Source organism: Gavialis gangeticus, unplaced genomic scaffold (assembly GCF_001723915.1).
Source record: "Gavialis gangeticus isolate Ggan-Ray unplaced genomic scaffold, GavGan_comp1, whole genome shotgun sequence".
Classification (NCBI taxonomy): domain Eukaryota; kingdom Metazoa; phylum Chordata; order Crocodylia; family Gavialidae; genus Gavialis; species Gavialis gangeticus.
Genome location: NW_017729033.1, coordinates 18,547,165 through 18,567,087, shown reverse-complemented (window position 1 = coordinate 18,567,087; position 19,923 = coordinate 18,547,165). Strand labels below are relative to the sequence as shown.

Here is a 19,923-nt window from a genome sequence, read left to right as displayed (position 1 = left end):
GAACCATGGGCTCCGTCTGGGTGGCTGTCTCTGAGGTGCCCGAGGGGGGCGCTGCAGAGCCCAGGGGGACCCGAGGGGTGTGGCGCATGCTCATCTGCTTTCACCCGTGCGTCTCTCACCGCTCCGGAGCCCAACTGGGGCTTTTTTTGCTGTTGGCGGGCCCTTTTAAACTGTCCGTTAAAAATATTAACATTCTGGTATACTTAATGTGGACAGTGTCTCAATTTTTAAAGCATGTAGAAAGTTGACCCAAGAATAAACAGTTGTATACAGTCTGTTGCATCTGCATCTTCAGTATCTGGATGGCCAGCAAAAATGATAGACCAGTCTTTTGATGCTATGTGAGAATGACCTGAAGGACATAGCAAACAAGTTCAAAATGCTGAGGTGTATAGCCTCTTTAGGCTGCTTTGCCATATTGAACATGGTCAACATAAGGAAGCTGTAGTCCTCATTTCTGTTACTCAGGCTGTGATCATCAAGGTCCTGCAAGCTGCCAATGCAAGGTATAAGCATCTCTGCCTGCAAATTAGTATCTCTGTCAGTCTAAGGTTGAGAATGTAAAGCAGACATGGTCCATTTTAATTTTGTCCATAAAGATTAGGTATGCACATAACTTTAGTATCTGTGGTATCCAGAGTCCTAGATTATAGGAGAAATTGAAGTGAAATGTTACTGTTTTTTAGAAAGGGAGGTTAGCCAACTTCTCATTTGTAAGGCTTTTAAAGAGCATCTTGCCTCTGAAATCTTCTATTGGAAATCAGTCAGGGAAGGTCAACATTGACTCAAAATACTTAATTCCGTTTGGGGCCTTTGAAATCATCATTATTAGGCACATTTAGTTATGTTGAAAGCTAAATTGTGTCCTGGAAATAGCCCTCTTATGGGTTCCCAAAAGACACAAGTTTATCTTTGACCAGTTTTATCCCCATTCCCCGAATGTAAAGTTTGCTTCTACTTCAGTAGTCTTACTAGTATTTTCCTTGGCTTTGTACTCTGAAAAGAAGGGATTGCTCCATAAACAGGACCCTACAAGGTATTTGAGCTTTGAGACTAATTCCTTAGAAAATATCTTTCAGCATTTTTTTCATTGGGCACTTTTCATGTGAGTTCTTTTCCTGCCCTTTCCAGCCTTGAAAGTAAAACATCAAAATCCTTTAATTTTCAGGGCACGTTGGCTTTGACACCCTGGTAGTTTTTAGTTGACCATCAATTTTATAAGACAGTCATGCAGTATCTGCCTAATTTTGCCAAATATTAGCTGCGTAGTTCTTGCACAGGTTCATGTTAATGTTAATTAACATTAATTGGCTAATTTTTTTATAAATCAAGTTCAATCCTTTTTAAAAAAGCAGCCAGCTCCTAAAGATTGGTACATGATGAAATATTCATTTTAATTTTAACACAGATTCATAGCTGCTGTTTTGAAGGTGGAATTCAAAAAGCATTGTTAGCTTTTTACACAACATTGCCTTAACAGTGTCAGCTCTATTTATCGGCTGTTCCTACAACCAGCTTGTTGCTGCTGCTTTGCTGTCCCCTCTGTATAGAGTCACATATCTTCAAATCCCTTCAGATTCGTATCTTCCATGATGGAAGAAATTAGCAAAACTCATAGGGGATAAAGTCAAGAGAAGACTGTGATAGGGTCTGTTGCTAATGACTTTAATGAGTTCCTGTTATATAATGTACATGTTCAGATTCCCACTTTCCTACATCTCCTGTTGTAAGATTATTAATATGAGGACAGTATTTTTCTATACCAGTGTACGTCTACAAACGGAGATCAATGTCTGTATGTCGCTCCATATATTTACTGGGGTACAAGTTTGCAACTTCTGCCAATTTCCTTTTTTTTTTTTTTTTTTTTTTTTTAGGGAATGGTTTTCAAAAGTCTATTTTACAGTTTTGTCTAGGAAAGATTCTTATTGGGGGAGCAGGAGGGAAGGAGGGACTTTAACAGCATCTCAGTGGTCTTGGATAGAAAGAGAATGACAAATTTTAATAGTATCAGATTGGAAAGTTATGTTCAAAAGAAACAGAATCCTTTTCCTCTGGAGTGCAGAAGTGTATATTTTGTCTTTGTTTGACAGTGTGTTGATTGTATGTATATCACTTTCCAATTTTATTTTTAGGCCAAAGAGGCTCAAGTCAAAGCAGCAGAAGTAGAGGGTGAAACAGTTGATAATAAGGCTAGGCTGGAAGCAACACTTCAGGAAGAGGAAGCTATTAGAAAAGAAAATCAAGAGAAAGAGATGGAAAAAATATCTGAAGCTGCTGAGAAAGCTAAGGAAATACTTCAGGTTGCAGCCATGGTAGGTGCTACTTTCAGCTGTTGAGAAGTAAGCACATCAGTAGTGTAAATCTTTAGCTCCATTATGGACACTTTTCGTTTCTTTTGAGTTTTATAATCTCTGTTCTAGTTTTTGTCTGCTAGAAACAATGCTGCTGTTTAAAATTAATGACTGTTTTTGTGAATGGGATTTTGAAATTCAGAAAGAGGCGGAGCCTGCTGTAGATCTCAGAGCAGCTGCTGTAGATGCAAAAAAAAGTGAGGTGGCTTTAGATACTGAACAGGAGTTGGCCAAAGTGGATTTGGAAATGCAGACAGAGACCTTGAAGGACACTGCACCAGTGTTGGAAGGCATTAAGGTAATTTTATATATATTTTTAATGCAATACTTGAAAAACATGTGTGTCTGTACAGAATATAGAAATATAATCCAGGTAAGAGTGCTGATGATTTGTGTATTTGTTTGTCTTTTTTTTTTTTAACTACTTCCATTCTTTGTACCTTTCTCAGAATTTCGTTGGTTTGAAATCTTCACAAGCTTGCTTATTTGCTGTTTTACTCTCTAGCCCCAGACCCTTTGATTCCCCTCAAGTCATGTGTAGACCAAGAACTGCTTTTAACACTGTCCACAATCTTAAAATGTTTCCAGTTTGTAAAGGTAATATGTCTGGATTGAGGGTCATTTAAATGTGTTAGACCTCTGTACTTCCCCTTGATTGTATTTACTATTTTAGATAGCAACATTTTGGAGTGGTAAGTGGGTAAAGGTGGGCTTTCAGCCTTGAAGAATGTAATCTCCAGAATTAGTTAAGTAACTTCCTTTATGCTGATGTAAGTCAATTGTTGCTGAATTTCCCTAAACACCAATACCACTTTTCAAAGCAACATTACTGTTCATGTTAAAATTGCCTATTGTTAAATATAAAACTATTTTTTAGTATCAGAGATGGCATCGTTGCCTTTCCTAAATGTAATAATAAGGAAAATTTAATAGCAGGATAATGTTAGCCCCTTCTTTGGAGGTATTTAAGAGGAGATTGGACAAACACCTGGCTTGGGTCATCTAACCTAAGGTCAGAGTTGATGGCCCCTTCCAACCCTAAAATCTATGAAATCTGTGAATGCCAAACAAGTTGTAAAGGTAGCATAAAGGGTACTTGATTCAGCCTTATCTGGGGGAATGTGTACCATGCTATGTAACACAGAAGACTGAGCAGCTAATATACTTCCGATTCTTGAGGCCTGATGCTATAAAACAGGGGTGTCTAACCTTTTTGAATGTGGGGCTGGATCACGAACTTTTTATCACCCAGTGGGCCGGCAGGCGACATTCAAGTACGTCACTGAAAGTGGTAACACATCAAGGAGTGATGTCACGTGACCTTTGACACCAATGAAGTTGCAGGAAGTGACAATGAAATGGGTCCGGAAATGTGGCTTAAAATCCAAAATAAAAACAATATAAAAGCCAAGAATGAAATAATAACAAACGCTTGACTAAAATAAACACTTTTGCTTCTACTCACTTCTCAATGAATGAAAGAAGCATAATGCAAGTCAGCAGATCAAATGTGGAAGAGATATAAGCCAGAGTGGAAACTAATCAAAGCAACAAAATATGGGCATCTTTGAGAATAATCTGCAAGAAGATTGACTTTTATTGAATTAATAACTTGTTAGTAACACATCTTTAACAAGTAGTAACAAGTTGAACCACCAGTCCCGCACAAAGAGAAACAGAAACAAACACAATCCAAACACTGGACAGTATTTTTACAAAGATTTTTGCCCACTCTAAATTTACGTTGAAGCCCAGATTGTTCATGCTCAATTCTTGAGGATATTGTTCAGTCTTAAAGGAGCATACAGCACAGCTGCAGGGGGCTCAGCCACAGCTTTCTCTCCCTCGTGCAGCCCAGCCAGCCCATCCCATCCCCTATCAAGCGGTGGCTTCCCCTCGTGCTGCTGCACTTTCCCCCTACCTGTGCCAGCTGGTTCCAAAAGGCAGGAGGCTTCACCGCTGCTTCTGCTGGCCAGTGCTGACCCAGCTGGGCAACCCCAGCAGCACGTGGGAAGCCAGCATCAGCGGCATGCTGCCCCTCCCAGCCGGGTCAGCACTGGCCAGGTAAAGCAGCATGCGGCTGAAGCCCGTTTCCCACGTGCTGCTGGGGACAGGAGGAGGCCGGCCAGGTTGGCACCAGCCAGCAGAAGCGGTGGCGAAGCCATGTGCCGCTTGGGACTGACTGGTGCAGGCTGGGGGAAAAGGCAGCTGAATCCCTGCGGCTCCAGCCGGGCTCGTCCCGTCCTGAGTGGCGCGCAGCTCCGCCTCCGCTTCTGCTGGCTGGTGCAGACCTGGCTGGGCTCCTCCCATTCCCAGCAGCACATGAGAAGCCGACTTCAGCCGCATGCTGCTGCAGATGGGACAGACCCAGCCGGGTCAGCACTGGCCAGGAAAAGCGGCATGCAGCTGAAGTCGGCTCCTCACATGCTGCTGGGGACGGGCGGAGCCTGGCCAGGTCTGCACCAGCCAGCAGAAGTGGTGGAGGAGCCATGTGCTGCTTGGGACAGGACTAGCCTGGCCGGAATGGCAGGGGCTCAGCTGTATTTTCCCCCTGCCTGTGCTGGTCAGTCCCAAGTGGCACATGGCTCCGCTGCTGCTTCTGTTGACCGGTGCTGACCTGGCCGGCCTCCTGTCCCCAGTAGCATGTGGGAAGCCGGCTTCAGCTGCGTGCTGCTCCGGATGGGACAGACCTGCCCAGGTTGGCACCAGCCAGCAGAGGTGGTGGTGCAGCCGTGTGCCACTTGGGACTGACTGGCTCAGGTAGGGGGAAAGTGCAGCTGAGCCCCTGCTGCTCCTGCTGGCTCATCCTGTCCCGAGTGGCACATGGCTACTCCTCTTCCCACACGCACCGTGTGAGCAACGTCAAGCTGATGTGGTGCATGTGGGAATCTTGTCCCTTCCCCAGCCCTTCAGCAGCCATTAGGAAGCTGCTGAGGGGCTGGGGGAGGGACAAGGGGTGGGAACAAAAGTAAACTGTTTACTTTCATTTCCCGTCGCAGCACTGCGGGCCACAGAAAATGCCTTGGCAGGCCGCCTGTTGGACAAGCCTGGTATAAGAGGTTTAAGCAAATTGGTTGGCCTCAGCAGAGTCTTCATTGTACCTCACATGCTATGTGCTTTTTCATATTTATGAAGAATAAATGTTATGACTTTTTAAAGGGAAACACAGAATAAACTGCAAAAACATTAGATTTACTGATGTTTGAGAGTAAGTCGTGAATAGGTGGCAGAAACAGTTGTATGCCGTAGAGGGACCAAAGTTCAACTCAGGAGTAGGAAATGGTTTTGAAGGATAACTGATCCATGAACTCAAAAATAGCTGGTATGTTTGGACAGAGGCAGACCCTTTTTTTTGTCTTGTCCTAGCTGCTTGTGTTTCGGGGATTAAAACTTACTATTATAGAGGAATTAGTAATAAGCAATCTTCGATGCTTCCTGCTATAATTTTGTGGCTTCTTGAAACCATTTGCTTTGATCCCAAAGATGGCATGATGTGAGTGAGTGTGCTAAATGACTTTTCTCTGTTTTGCCTTCAGTTTGTATTTAGATACAGTGTATTGAAAAGGTGTAGGGAAGTTGATACCTGGATATTTAATAGAATACTGAAATTTCATTTCGGACATGAAAATGGGACTGAATACTTTCTGTTTTGTGAGTTGTTCTCTGGTCATTTCTTGAAAACATGAGATGCATGGTCTTTCATATAGTACATGAGTTGTATAAACAATGGTGTAACTGTTTTTAACTTGTTGGTTTACAAAATACTTGAAAGCACGCTATTTAATTTAATATGTGGGTACAAGGTGTTAAACTCTTTCAGATGTGATTCCCTCCTCCTCTCCTTTCCTGATAGCAAATATGTGGAATAATAATTCAGTGGACCATCAACTGCTTTTGGTATATTAGTGGTTGATGGCTCCCTTGCTTGCTGAGTTGAAAATTGCAGCTCTGATGATCTAACTCCTGTCACTTTGATGGGAAAAGCAAAGATTACAGTCCGATCTTTGAGATTTTGGGATGAGAAAATGTCAGTTCTTTTGTTCGGTTTGTTAGCAAATGCCTTCACAAACAATGGCCAGTAATATGCTCTTATAGTGACAGCTAATACCTTATAACACTTTATAAGTGCACTTATAATGTTAGTTTATTAGACAACTGGGAAAAGGGAGTTTATGAAACAGAAGTCAAATTTCCCTGTTATTAGCCGAGTAAAATCCCTTTTCATCAGATAAGCTACTAGAGCCACAACAAATCACAAATAATCATGTAACATGTTTTTTACTTTTTGTTGTAATATTTGGCCCCAAAAATAGCATATAGTTCATGTAACATTTAGTTATCCCTATAAAACTTTTTTTTCTGTCAAGGCTTGCTGCAGGCATAGCAAAAGACCAATTTATAAATTACAAAATTTACTAAAATGTTACCCAGCATTTTTATAAGTATTACTGAAGGTTACTAAATTAGATGGAAAAAAATTAGCTTTTGAGTTTTGCAAAACTTTAACATTGGACACTGAAAGTGACTATTTGTAGTCTGTTCTTTCCTCTTCTCTGTGTGGGTATATTTCCATAGCAACAGGAAGAAGAGAAACTTTTTAAATATGAGGGCATTGATCACGAGAATCACAATTTGGCAGAGGGGCTAAAGGGCAGCTGTAGTACATGAAACTACCTTTTAAAATCCAAAAATCGTTATTGACAGTTTTATCATTTCCATCAACCATGGGGTCTCAAAATACCAGTCTGTATTACACAGACTGAAATCTTTTAGATATTCCTGGAAGAAAAAACAAATGTCTCTCTCTTTTTTCCCCTTGCTCATTTGCATATTTTAGGGTGAGGAGATAACCAAGGAAGAGATTGACTTGCTGAGTGATGCTTGTACCAAACTGCAAGATCAGAAGAAACCTCTAACAAAGGAAAAGGAGGAGCTTGAGGAGCTGAAGGGTGATGTTCAGGAATATTGTGAGGTAAAAATGGGACAGCTAAGGTGCTTGTGCAGTTGTTTTATCTGTGCAGTCTTACAATAACTGATGTCAGTCTGCATGACATAAAACATATAAGGCCTCAGTGGCTCAGTGAATGCACTTTATTCTACCATGCAGGCAGCATCAGATCCTCACCTTGTTTGTATAGTCACAAGGTTGTGATGGATGGATGAATAGGAGTGACAATTGTGAAGAATTCATAAAACTAATGTATGTGACAAAGTAGCAACACTTGGGGATATTTCTCAAATTAATCTTCATTCGAGTTCCACTATATTTCACTGTTTCCACTGTTCATAGGTGTGATGATGGCAGTAACTCTGCTATTGATTTGCACAGAACTTTTGTCTTGAAGTGTTTTTCTGTGGGACTGTAGTATCAAATGTAGCTCATCCTGAAAGCTCTTTTTTGCTTTAAAATCTTTCAGGATTTGCTAGAGATAAAGGAGCTGTCTAAGACTGGACAAGAGGAAGTAGTGGAAGAATCTAAGGCAAGCAAGAGATTGACCATAAAGGTGAACCGAATGATTGGTCAGATGGACAAAATTATTAGTGAGTTGGAGCAAGACAAAAAGACAGTTGCTGGACAGCTGAATGGTGGTGCTACCCCACCTATTGGGTAAGTGACTGATCAGCTCTTGCACATAGTGTGGAACTTGAATTTTTGCCTTAACTTGGTTTAAAGAAAATTGATAGCATACAAGTTATTCAACACGTTTAAGGTACAGCTCTTTTCTGAAAGAAAGGACAAAAATAGCATTGTAGGCTTCATCTCTGTATCCCAGTGATTTTCATTTCAAAGCTGATTAGTGGATAAATACGATGGTTTCTCCTTTTCTCTGCTGGCCCAGCAGAGAAGTCAAATGGGGTCCTATGGGTGTTTTACTTGTTGCATGTCCTGTCCTTAATGAAGGCCACATTATAGTCCTTGCATTTGTAGAAATTCCTCTAAACAAGTGGGTTTGGAGGTGTGTGTAGGTGAGGAGACCCTGCGCAGATCTCTGATCCCTGTCATGCTGTGTTGCGGGGCAGGGAAGCAGTGCAGCGCGGTGAGCAAGCCTGGTGGTCCTTGCTGCGTGACTCGGCTCCGCAAGAAGCAGAGATCCATGCTGGGGGTCTCCTTGCCGCCACTGCCTGCCCTGTGCTGCCCCGACGAGAGCAGTGCTGGTTCCTGCCATGTGACCTGGCTCTACAGGGAGCAGAGATCCATGCCAGGGACTCCTCACCACTGCTGCCCGTCCCATGCAGCCCTGGATTTCTGCTTCCTGTGGAACCAGGTCACACGGCAGGGCAGTGCTGGACCCTGCTGAGTGACCTGGATCTGCAGAAAGCAGAGATCTGCACCGGGGTCTCCTCACTGCTGCTGCCTGCTCGCACTTCCCCGCATCTATGCTCCCTGCGGAGCCAGATCCCCTGGCAGGGACTAGCACTGCCCTGTTGGGTGACCTGGCTCCTCAGGGAGCAGAGATCCGTGCCAGTCTCCTTGCTGCTACTGCCCACCCCATGCAGCCCTGTGTTGCTGGTGTGTATTTCTGCTCCCTGCAGAGCCGAGTCACACGGCAGGGCAGCAGCGTACAGCTGTTTCCCTGCAAGCCTGGCTCCAAAACTCTGAAATTTTCCGAAACATTTCTGAAACGTTTTGGATGCCTCATTTTGTTTTGGAGATGTTTCTGAGCCTTCCATTTTTATTCAGATTTGGTGTTTTGGGTGCCAAAACAGCCCAAAACACCTCCGAAATGAAACCGCTGCTGAAATTTTGCATAGCCCTAATGTGTTTGCGATCCTTATATGTATTGTTTGCATGACAGGGTAAATGGGTTGACCTTCGTTTATTGGCAGTTACTGGTGGTCTTTTAGCTTTAGAGCAACTTAAGTAATCCAGTACCACCTTAAGGAGGAATCTGACTTGGAGCTTTATGTCTCAGTTTATACACGTTAGCTTGTATTTGTCCTGAATGGTGGTGGGTTAGTGGAACATTCTCGCAACCTACTTCTAGGTCTGGAGAGCATCATTTTTCTCAGTGCAATTTTCAGGCTATTGCGTGAAAAAGCTTAGGTCACTTTAGCTGTTATGTCTCACCAGGTAATTACCAGATGTATGATACTTAAGTGGACTGAGGGAAGTGATCAAGCTTTATATACTGATTATGCTTTGTCTTTCTCCCCACCTTCTTTTCTGTTCAAGTTTTTGTTTTACCATTTGAACCTGCTTGGTGCAGTTATTGCCATATCATTATTAGAACAGCTGTAAAATCAGCAGAAGTTCAGGATGGTTTAGTGGCAGATCTGAGGTACAGTTCCCACTTTTGTTCTGAAAAGTCAGTCTGAGGCCAGAGGCAAGTGTGAAGTTAGGACAATACCAATGAAGCCGTTTGTAATAAAGGATTGTTGGTCTTGTCTTCTCCATCTCTAGCTGACGTGTTCTGGGAGATGTAAACACATGTAGGGGCATGCAGAAGCTTCTGTCTACAGAAGGTAGAGAAATAGTTCCATCATGTCACCTAAGATGACCCAGAAATGGGGACAGACTTTTTTGAAATCTGCCTAACCACAGCATGAAGTTCAACTCTTTAGCTTTGTAAAAGTGGACCTTACATCAGAGTGTATAGAAGTGAAGCCTGATTTAACTGGGTAGTGACACTGTACACACTCTTACAAGCAAATACTCCCACTGTTGCTTTCCCAGGATTTGTTAAAGGGACTTTTCCATTGTCTTTAGACTAGCCTTTGAAGTCCAGTAGGCTGACTGAGGCAAGGTTAATGTACCCTGGATGAATAAGGAAGGACAAAGGGAATTAGGTACATATGCAGACATGTATGGCGACTCTACTATACTATGGTATGTGCAACACAGCATATGGAAACCTCAAGACTGAGAATCTGGGGGAGGATAAAGACCCCACTGCTTACTGTTCCTAACTCATTTTTACCTTTTTGTATTCTGTTTGAGCAATAAACTTGTGTGTTATTGACAGGTTTCAGTATGAAGTACTCTATTCTTTATCATCTTTAGAGTAACTGTTTGCCATATACAAATTGTGTTTCCCCTTTAGAGAGAATGTCATCAGTATCAGTGAGCTTATAAGTGTGATGAGACAAATCCAGAAGATTCCAGAGAGCAAACTAAATAATATTGCCTTGGCACTAGATGAAAACAAGGATGGTAAAATTGATATAGATGATGTTGCTAAGGTGAGTTTGTAGAACAGGTTAATAAAATGAGGCTGGTTTTACTTGTATACAGAATTGTTGACTTGAGTGGCACTGCTGTCTTTGCTTCATTTCATATAATTTTTTGTATCCGAATCTTATTTTGCAACTGTTTAGAATTTGAAAACTTGCAGTATTGGAAATTATATACCTGCTTGGTCTATGTGAGTGCTGTTAACAAAGTACTGTATATTAATGCTGCTATTTTGGTGGATGTATTTGATTCTCCTCCCCTCCCCCCCCCCTTAAGCATCCATTTCATCCTGAACCCAAAAGGTTTCTCTTCCCAGTATCAAACACACCTGTGGGACCTACATTCATCCACTGAGCATGATATGTTCTCAGGCATCTTTGGTGTTGCTCCCAGTCAAGCCTTATGTTTGATATTTAAAAAAATTATGTATGTACATAAACAGTGTTTTCATATCCTGCAGCATTAAAACAGTATTTACTGAGCTGATGAGGGTGGGGGATTGGAAAAGGCTGGCGTGTGTGTGTATACATTTTTTGTCCCCTTTTGTTTTAGGGAAATTGTGTGGGTTTTAATGGTTGCAAACAGTTTAGACTGATATTTAGCTAAAACCCTACCATAATGTGTCGTTTCAGTATACTATATGCAAGTGAAATGCTCAGGCCTACATATTTACTGGACAGAAGCTTCCTTCTATCTAACATTTACCTAATCCTGAAGTGTATTGTGCCACCAGATATATTATATTATTTATAAGCAGCTGCCCCTTCAGTTCCTCTGCAATGGAGCCACAGAATCTTTCCAGTTCTGAAGCTCACATCATGTGGCGCCTAAGAGGGTTGCAGCACCAGATGCATTTCCCCAGGATTTCTGATTAATCTGAATCCCTTTCCCTCCCCCACTGCTATCTGAAGTTTTTGGGAAGTGTGCACACTGCCCACTTTTCAGTGACTGAATTTTTGAGTAGTTTAGGTTGCATTGTAAACACCGTTTACTTTCAGCAGCTATGTTCCATTTTCCACCTTCCCACTGTTTTGCTCTCTCTTTATGTTTCTTCCACACTACACAGTAGATCTAGGAATGAAATGAAAATATGCTGAACTAGCAGGCTGGCTCACTTGAAAGTCGCTTTCCTACTCTGTACAGTGACAGAGCATTTGTCTTGATGAATCATATTTTTCCTCTTCAGAAAAGTCAGTTTTTTTCTAAGCTTGTTAATTTAGTTCTATCACTGTGTCTTTGAGCTGCTATTGGATTCAGTCATTTCTATTTATCCAAATAGAACTTACCCTCACATCTGTAACCTTTTGTCCTGGTTCTCAAAAATTGTACATCTTGTCACACAACGCATGCATGTCAGGAAACGTGATTTTTGGTGTCTGGGATAAAACACCAAAAATCACGTTTTTGTTTTATCCCAGACACCCAGTCTGTTTTATCAGGCTGAGATCTGATGAATCACGATTCATCAGATCTCAGTCATGCAGCAAGTGAGCAGTGAGCCTGCCCAGATGTTCAAAGCATACAGCAGGAAGTGGCAGTCAGACTGCCCACATACAAGGTTCCTATCACCTGCGCTCACATGGAGACATTCCTGATCTCCAGCTGTTTGTGTCCCAGGTCCTGCAGCACTGTCAGCTTGGGATGAGAGGATGTAGGTGCCAGAGCAAGGAGAGCCCTGCGCTGGGGCAAGCAGACAGCCACTAGCACAGGGCTGTTCCGTGCACTTTGCTAGCCTGTCAATTATCCAAGAATTGGACTGAGACCTACAACCACCAGAGTCACTGAAAAGTCATTGTGGGCATTGAATTTTTTAAAAAATACATTTTGAGTCTGAATTCTTTAGTACAACACTGCTAGTAGAAAAGCTCTGGTGTTTTGCTTAAGCATATGAGAATTACATAATTTCCTCCCTAGTTATAGCTGAGATGGCATTTATAGGTTAGGATTTTAAACTAATGCGTTCCCAACTTAATTTTTTTGTAGGTAGTAGAACTGATTGACAAAGAAGATATCGATATTTCAACCAGTCAGGTTGCTGAGATTGTGGCACTGCTTCAAAAAGAAGAGAAAGTAGAAGAAAAAGAGAAGACAAAAGAGAAGCTTGAGAAAGAAGCTGTGGAAGTAAAGAATTAAGTTTCAGAATCTGAAGCTTAGTCTCAATTTAATCGAACAGTTTCTATCTTCTGTTGTCTGTTGCCTACATATTTATCAGTTTACCTTTTGTGATTAAGAAAAATGTTATTGCTTTTGAGGTGATTTTAGTGGCAAATCAAAGATGTTTTCTGGAATATGGAATGAAATGTCTGTTATCAAGGAAATGATTTATCATTCCAAGAAGATGAAAACTAAAGGAACACTTTAATACAGTGTTCTTCCTATGGAATCCTCTATTTGTACTCCATTTCTGTGCGATAGTGATTCATTGAACTCAATAGTTTACAAAGCAGTAATATGAAACGAACAGTGAATCTATCATGGAATAATGTTTCTCCTTTATTTCCCTGCATCATTAAATGGGGCCCAATTCTGTTCTGCATTCTCTTAGCTTTTTGCACAGCATAATAGTAATTTGTCCTTGACATTCAGCTGAAGGCACAGTTGCCTCAATAGTCGCTGTTAAGATTATTTAATTGTATTGGAACTTAGGATCAGCTCTGCTGTAGCCTCATAGATGGAGAATGGTTAGATTAACTTTTTTTCAGCACTTGAAGGGAAAGATTGTTTTTTTTTGTAGTACTGGAAGCTCCCCAGAAGATTTTCTTTTTTTAATGTGCCTTCTGCTTCATATGACTGAAAAGTGGGAGTTGCTAATTCTATTCAAAATTCCACTTGGATTGTTAAACCATTGAGGACACAGGAGCCTTTAAAATATTTTCAAACCCTGTTTTGACACAGACAGTAAATTATATTGTGTGCATATAAATAGTTAAATGTAAAGTAATTAGAAGGGAAAAATGCCAATCATGGGCGTTTTGCATATATTTTTTACAAATTGCAGTTATGAAAACTGCTGTTGTTGTTTGCTTGGACTCCACGTACAACATAGTGAGTTTTTTACTTCTTGATTTTTCATCTCAGGTATAAAATTGCTAACTAACCAGGTGACAGTCAAAGAACATAAAAATGTTCGTCTCATGACTTTGCTTTCTGTGATATCACCAAATGATGTCTTGTATAAACCAGTGTTTTGATTACATGGTTTGCATTCTGATTGATTGGTTTTATATACCTGCTTCTATAATTATGTAATTAAATTTTGGCAGTTAATGGATCTGGATTTGCTGCATGTCTTTATTTTTAAACTGAAGATTTAAAACTCAAATAGTGACAGTTTATTTTAGTATATTGCAGTGTTTGATTAGGCTACATTTCCCCCCTTTTTCTTAAATACTCCATAGCAAATGAAAGATGGAATTTGTAATTTTGATCTACATTCTTTCTGTTGTGAATCCAGTACTGCAGTGTTTTATACAAACAATCTTTTTCAGTTTTTTTCTAGGTAATCAGATGAATGTTTGTTTAAGCTTGGTGCTAACAGTAGCTATGTTAGGGTGGTGGAGAAAAGGGTCTTTACTTTTTGTTATTTGAGAAAATATGTATTTTTTTCCTAAATGTTTTGACTCCCAAACATATTTACACACAATTCTTTGCTTTATGTTAGATTTGAATTTAGAATGACCTAAAATGTTTTCAAAACTCCTTGAAATTTAGTGGAGCAAAATATAGTTTGGACATTCTCATGGCTTGTGTCATGGACCATTATATTCATTTAATATTCTTTGTACACTTCTGTAGCAAGAGTTCATCAGCTAATTTTAGGAATGAGGTAAATATAAAATTAATGGCTATACAACTTGTATTTCCTGCAGTTTGTAAAGAAAGCTGCTTGCATTGGATAATGGTGACTGATTCTAACAACTACTGCAGTTGTATTTTATTGTGTAAATTCTGTTTTACCTGTAGACAGATTAAAATTCAAATGAATATGATCTCTGCAATTCTTAATGTATATTTAAATTAATGGGCATATCTGTTTTATTATAAGGTAATGCTCAGTTATACTAGATTTCAAGGTGTGAATTTCTAACTTGACCATAACCTTATAGGTGAGAATTTCCAAGAGGAAAATGTAATAGTTAAACTTTGTTTTAACCATATTGTTTTAAAACAATTATACAACTGACAAAAATTAGAAATATGTATAGGCTTTAGATTAGTTTAACTTTTACATATGTAAAAATGCCTTTGGTTTTAAAAAATGGCAGCTTACTAGTTTTATAATATAGTCTGACCAGAAAGTTTTCGTTATCTTCTGTAGAGGTGGTATTCATTGGCAGAAAGTGGCACCTTTCAACTAAAATGCCTGGTGACTTTTTCAGTATCACAAATATGTGTAAAATGCATTGAATCGATTAAATTTAAAATACAGAAAGGTCCCTGAAAAATGCATTCTGTATGAGAGCTGTGTATGTTCACTGACATTGGCAGCAAAGTACTCCAGACTGAGCTGTACTTATCAAGGCTTTTAAACACTGTGTCCCTTGTGCTTTTGTTATGTCTTTTGTTCATTTGAAATATTTGTGGAATGAATGAGAAGCAAGCTGTAAAGGAACTGGTGGAATGTTCTTAAAGAACATCGCAATTAAATTCATTGGGATACATTTATGGCTAACATTTAAAGTAGTAGACTTGTCTAAACATGGTATATTGAGGTATTTGAATTTTTGAATCTGGTTATTGAAAGCAGCATGTTTAAGAATATAAACTGTGTCAAGTTCCCCTGTTATCTAAAGAGATTATAAATCAAGCACAGTTAAGCTTTACAATTTAGTATTAAAGTAAATAATGCAAATCAGTTGTGACCTAGAATAGTTAACAGGAAGGATTTGCCTTGTGATGTAGAAAGTGGGAAAATAGTGGCAGCGGGACTTGCACAAATTCTTCAGATTTGGTAAAGATTTAGTAGTCGTCAGTGGGTTGTCAATGGCTCAAGTGTAGAACCATTCCAGGAGTAGTCTTCTAGCTTCCATTAAGACTGCTTGGGTAAACAGGGTGTTGCAGGCTTCAGATAGGTGTTTTTATTATTTTGTCTACACAAAACAAAAATGAAGTTAACGAGTAGTTCAGGAGGTGGTGATGACTTCCCAATATACAGCAATTGGTCATAATACATTCCTTAATTAGCATTTTACTGGGAAGTGTAATTTTTTTTAGTGAGACGATAGATAATACTTTTAAGAAAGTTTGTTAATGTTATGCTGGTAAATTTATATGGCAGTAAAACTTTTTTTTTAATGGCTGTTCCAGATTCAGGTAACAATCTGATTCGACTTGAAATGAATTAGGTAAAAATGCCATAAGAACCTTTCACTTGTTGAATTACTAAAAATTCCAGTTTGACCAACAAAAGAGGCACAGTAGTAGTACTGCTTTTGAAATAATTAGCATGTTAATTGGATAAGTATGTCCACTTTGTCTTCTCCAAAGCCCACTTTTACTCAGTTCTTGGGCAAGAATCGCATTTTATCGCTTATGCTGTGTAAGCAAGTTTGCTTGCCAGCTAAGTTCCAGAGGCCTGACTTCATAGAGACTCTTCAGTAGATTTACATTCAGTATAATGCATTGCCTTTAAAGATCAGGACCTTTGATCATAGGCTCTGCAAGGGTCTAGTTCTTTTTTACAACATAGAATGCTGCTTGTAACTTTTTCTTTTAATATCTACACATCCCATAGTGACTTTAAGCTTTAAATATTTTATGCATTTTTAAAATATTTCTTCTCCTTTTTAATTTATTTCAAATTACTGGATATATTGTATTATATTACTGGGTATATTAAAGGTCCCATATTAATTTCTCCTTAATTTGTGTTATATAAGTAAGGTTTCTTTATTCAGTTTTTGAGTTCAGCCCACCACATAAGACTCTTTAGCTCATCCTGTGCTATGTGAATACTGATCCTCTATTTGCTATTGTGCAATAAAAAAAACTTTTGGAAGTTTATTGAAACTTTTGTCTACCTTCTTGTACTCTTGATGCCAGATCTGTCATTTTTTTGTAACACTTTTTGATTTTCTTTACTAAGTTTTATTTATTGCTATGTAAATGAGTTGCCAGGCATGGAACTGAAAAATGGTGGATCCAGGATTTGCAATTATTTCTGCAGGGAGAGTACAAAGATCTAAAAATCCCAGTTTTCTTACCTCTACAAAAATCCCATTTAAATGGGGCTTTACTGTCTGAGAAAGGTGAGAAGGATCTAACCTCTCTTTCCTATTGCAACCATATAGTAGTTAAAAATCTGGCAGCCATCTAGTTTTTTATTATAAGCACATCTTCATTAGCTGATTACTTTGCTGTCAAAATGAATGTACTTCAAACTAAAAGAAGCCCCCTTGAGAGGGATTGATTTTTATTTTGCAGATATATCTGCACATGCTTGTTCTTAATTAGTGCTTCATAGGCAGAACGCTTTAAGCAAAAAAAAAAGGTGTTATAGCTCCATATATAATATTTGTATTAATTAACTAAACATTTTTTTCCTGAGAAACTTGGAAATTATGAATACTCTCTTTAATACTGTTTTTATAAATAATGTCTCTGTGTAGCAATGATTATTATGGCAAATTTATAAGTTGTGTAGCCAGTATATGAGATCAAGGCTTTTTCTGTAAATGCTGTGATATTTATTGTCTCTTACCCTGTCCTTCAAGGGGAGTCACAGAAGTTCTGATAGTCGGGGGCAGTTAAAGCTCAGTTCAGGAAGATACTTAAGTGTGTTAATAATCTCAGTGAAATCCATGAGGGTCCTTGTGTTCTTAATATTTCTAACCTTTATTGCAGTAGTGTATGGAGGCTTCAGCAAAGGACCAGGTACCATTGTGGGTAGGCACTAACCCAGAAGATGATTGCTGCCTTAGAGATCTTTCCAGTTTACAGGAACTTGTCAAAATGGGGACAAAGACCCAGCTCCCTAAAGGTATTTAGGTCACTAAGTCCCATTGACTAGGCATTGGGTGATTTAAATATCTTTTAAATGGGGCCCCCCACAGATGACAAAATCGCTATCTGAGGATTCCTTTAAAATTGGAGTGGTTAGATTAAGTATAGACTTGAAAAAGTTCTGGGCCAAATTCTGTTTACACCGTTGTAAGTGAGCACCATGTAGTTCTTTGGCTTTTTATTTTGATTATAGGTTAGTGTTTTAGATTAACTTGTCATATAAGTAACATGGTAAAATGGTCTGCAGAAGAATCATAGGTGTGGGAGTTACTGAACTCAATGAGCAGCCTAGAGGTGTACTTAGTTTCAGTGAGGGTAGATGTCTTTAATGACTCCCCAAAGACTGAACTCTGGATCCACCATTGTTTCTACCTATACATATGCACTGATATATAGGAGTTATAATTTAAATGAGATGTAATGCCTACATTTGTATTATATATTTAAAACAATTGTCTAGTTTATTGATGTGCTGTTCATAAGAAAAATTGTAAAATGTTTTATGGACTCATTTACCTGGTTAAAAGGAAAAAATAATAAAGGGATATGATTGGCTGAATGCTGTCACTTGTGTCTGTGGTCGACCAGAAGATGACTAAAATTTGCCTGTCTTTATTGGAAGAGAAATAAGTGGTAATGAAATACAAACTAGCTATTTTCACATTAGACTTACAAATGCAAATATATATTAAAGTAGTGACAGTTATGTAGGGAATTGTGGTACCCATGTAAATTTTACTGTCTTCAATAATGCAGGACAAAGTTAATTTCAAAACAAGGTGTTGCTTTGCAAATCATTGTCATCTAGTTATCAAACTGTGTGTAAACCAGCTGTGAGGTGTTATTTGTAGGGAGAAGGATGATCCTTGTAGCTTGTCACTGGCCTGAGATTTGGGTTCAGCTAACAGCTTAGTTATACAAAGGAGTTCTTAGTATTAAACTCCTGAACCTTGGCATACGTGGAAGAGGATGATGTTTATAGGATGTTTCTAATTCCCCTTTAGGCTGCACTCGCTTCCATTTTTGTGTATTGCCTATGAATCTTTCTCTGACGTTAACAATCTTTCACAGGTCAAAATTCTGTGGGGGCTAACTAGCATGTAAAAGCTTACATTCACCAAACCTACTGTGGTTGTCAAACATCAGTTTATTTCTGCTGGTGCAAAGGATTTCTGCTGTGCAGAAGATGGATCCAGTTCAGTTCTGCCTCTTTTTCCATCTACTATTTCTCTTTATGTATATTGGCACACCAGAGCCCTTCATGAATCATCTGATTTATGTCTTAGTGAATGCTACAGCTGGCATGATGTAAAGTCTCTTGCTCAGGTTGGTAGAGCCTGTGGTTTTTCCTTTTGTCTTGAGTCCAGTCTGGCAGTATTTAGAGTTCCTTCCTCATATTTACTGGTCATATTTTCAGCTTGTTGCTTGAGCAGGATCATCCCTCAAAATCTCTGACTTGAGCTTCTAAGAGAAGCTAAATTACAACTCAAAATAGTCTTATTCAGAAGTTTTGCTGCTGCTTCATTATCAAAATAAGAACTAAGGGATCACAGCCAGGTGCGGCAGAGAACTTAAGAATGTCTGTGTAGCTTACTCTAGACTTTGAAATGTAAGCTATTTTCCACATTTAATCAGGTGATATATCCTGGAGAGGTAAGAAAAACAGTACCCCTTTCTCCTCCCTCATCCAAATATATTTTACTAAGTAATAAGAGATGTATAGGGGCCTTGTTACACATCGGTTTTCCAATAGCTTGTTTTTGCACAGGTAGGACTGGAGACACCTTCTGAAGTCATTTAGGGGCTATTAAATCCCTTCCAGTGAATGTCTCCTAGTTCAAGCGCTTTGTCTAGGTAAACTCCATAACTATTAGTCAGTGTGAAGCCTAGTGTAGATTACTTTGGTCATAATTTCTGTAATGCTCTAGCTCTATCCTTTACCCTAATACAGTCTGTAGCCAGCACCCCAGAGGACAGTGCTGGTCTGCCACTCTGTTTGTGTCTAATACAGCTCCATCATAGACCAATGTGCTCTATGACCTAGGCGTGTGCGAAATGGGCCATATTCGATTCGGATTTGGCCTGAATTGGGGACAGTGATTTGATTCCGGATCACTGTCCTGATTCGATCCGGCCGAATCATCTGAATCTGCAGATTTGATGCTGATTCGGATAATCAGTGATTCAGCACAGACACAGCTTTATGTTTTTTTTCTATATACCTTGAGGTACCAGGCGCAGCTTGTGAATGCTGCGATGGTGAGGCGGATGGAGCATCCCACAGGAGTGCAGGGGGGCCCCCCGTGTGCTCGGCAATCAGCCATGGGGAGACCCCGGGTGCCCCCCCCCGGACCCAGGAGGCACCGAGCAAGGGGGGTGGTCCCTCCCACGCTC

General features: G+C 39.7%; 1 protein-coding gene across 2 annotated transcripts in view; it reads left to right on the top strand.

Annotated features, from left to right (window-relative positions):
* LETM1 (leucine zipper and EF-hand containing transmembrane protein 1) overlaps positions 1-17,016 on the top strand; it is a 60,940-nt gene extending 43,924 nt beyond the window's left edge. The window contains exons 9-14 of one of the 2 annotated variants that reach the window (XM_019526109.1): positions 2,136-2,315; positions 2,497-2,652; positions 7,192-7,326; positions 7,772-7,962; positions 10,397-10,535; positions 12,511-17,016. In XM_019526109.1, coding sequence (XP_019381654.1) covers positions 2,136-2,315; positions 2,497-2,652; positions 7,192-7,326; positions 7,772-7,962; positions 10,397-10,535; positions 12,511-12,660 — 951 coding nt within the window. In that variant the 3' untranslated portion in view covers positions 12,661-17,016. Of the gene's footprint in view, positions 1-2,135; positions 2,316-2,496; positions 2,653-7,191; positions 7,327-7,771; positions 7,963-10,378; positions 10,536-12,510 lie in introns of both variants that reach the window. The other variant, XM_019526108.1, reaches the window with a different exon arrangement.
* Positions 17,017-19,923: the final 2,907 nt, after the last annotated feature.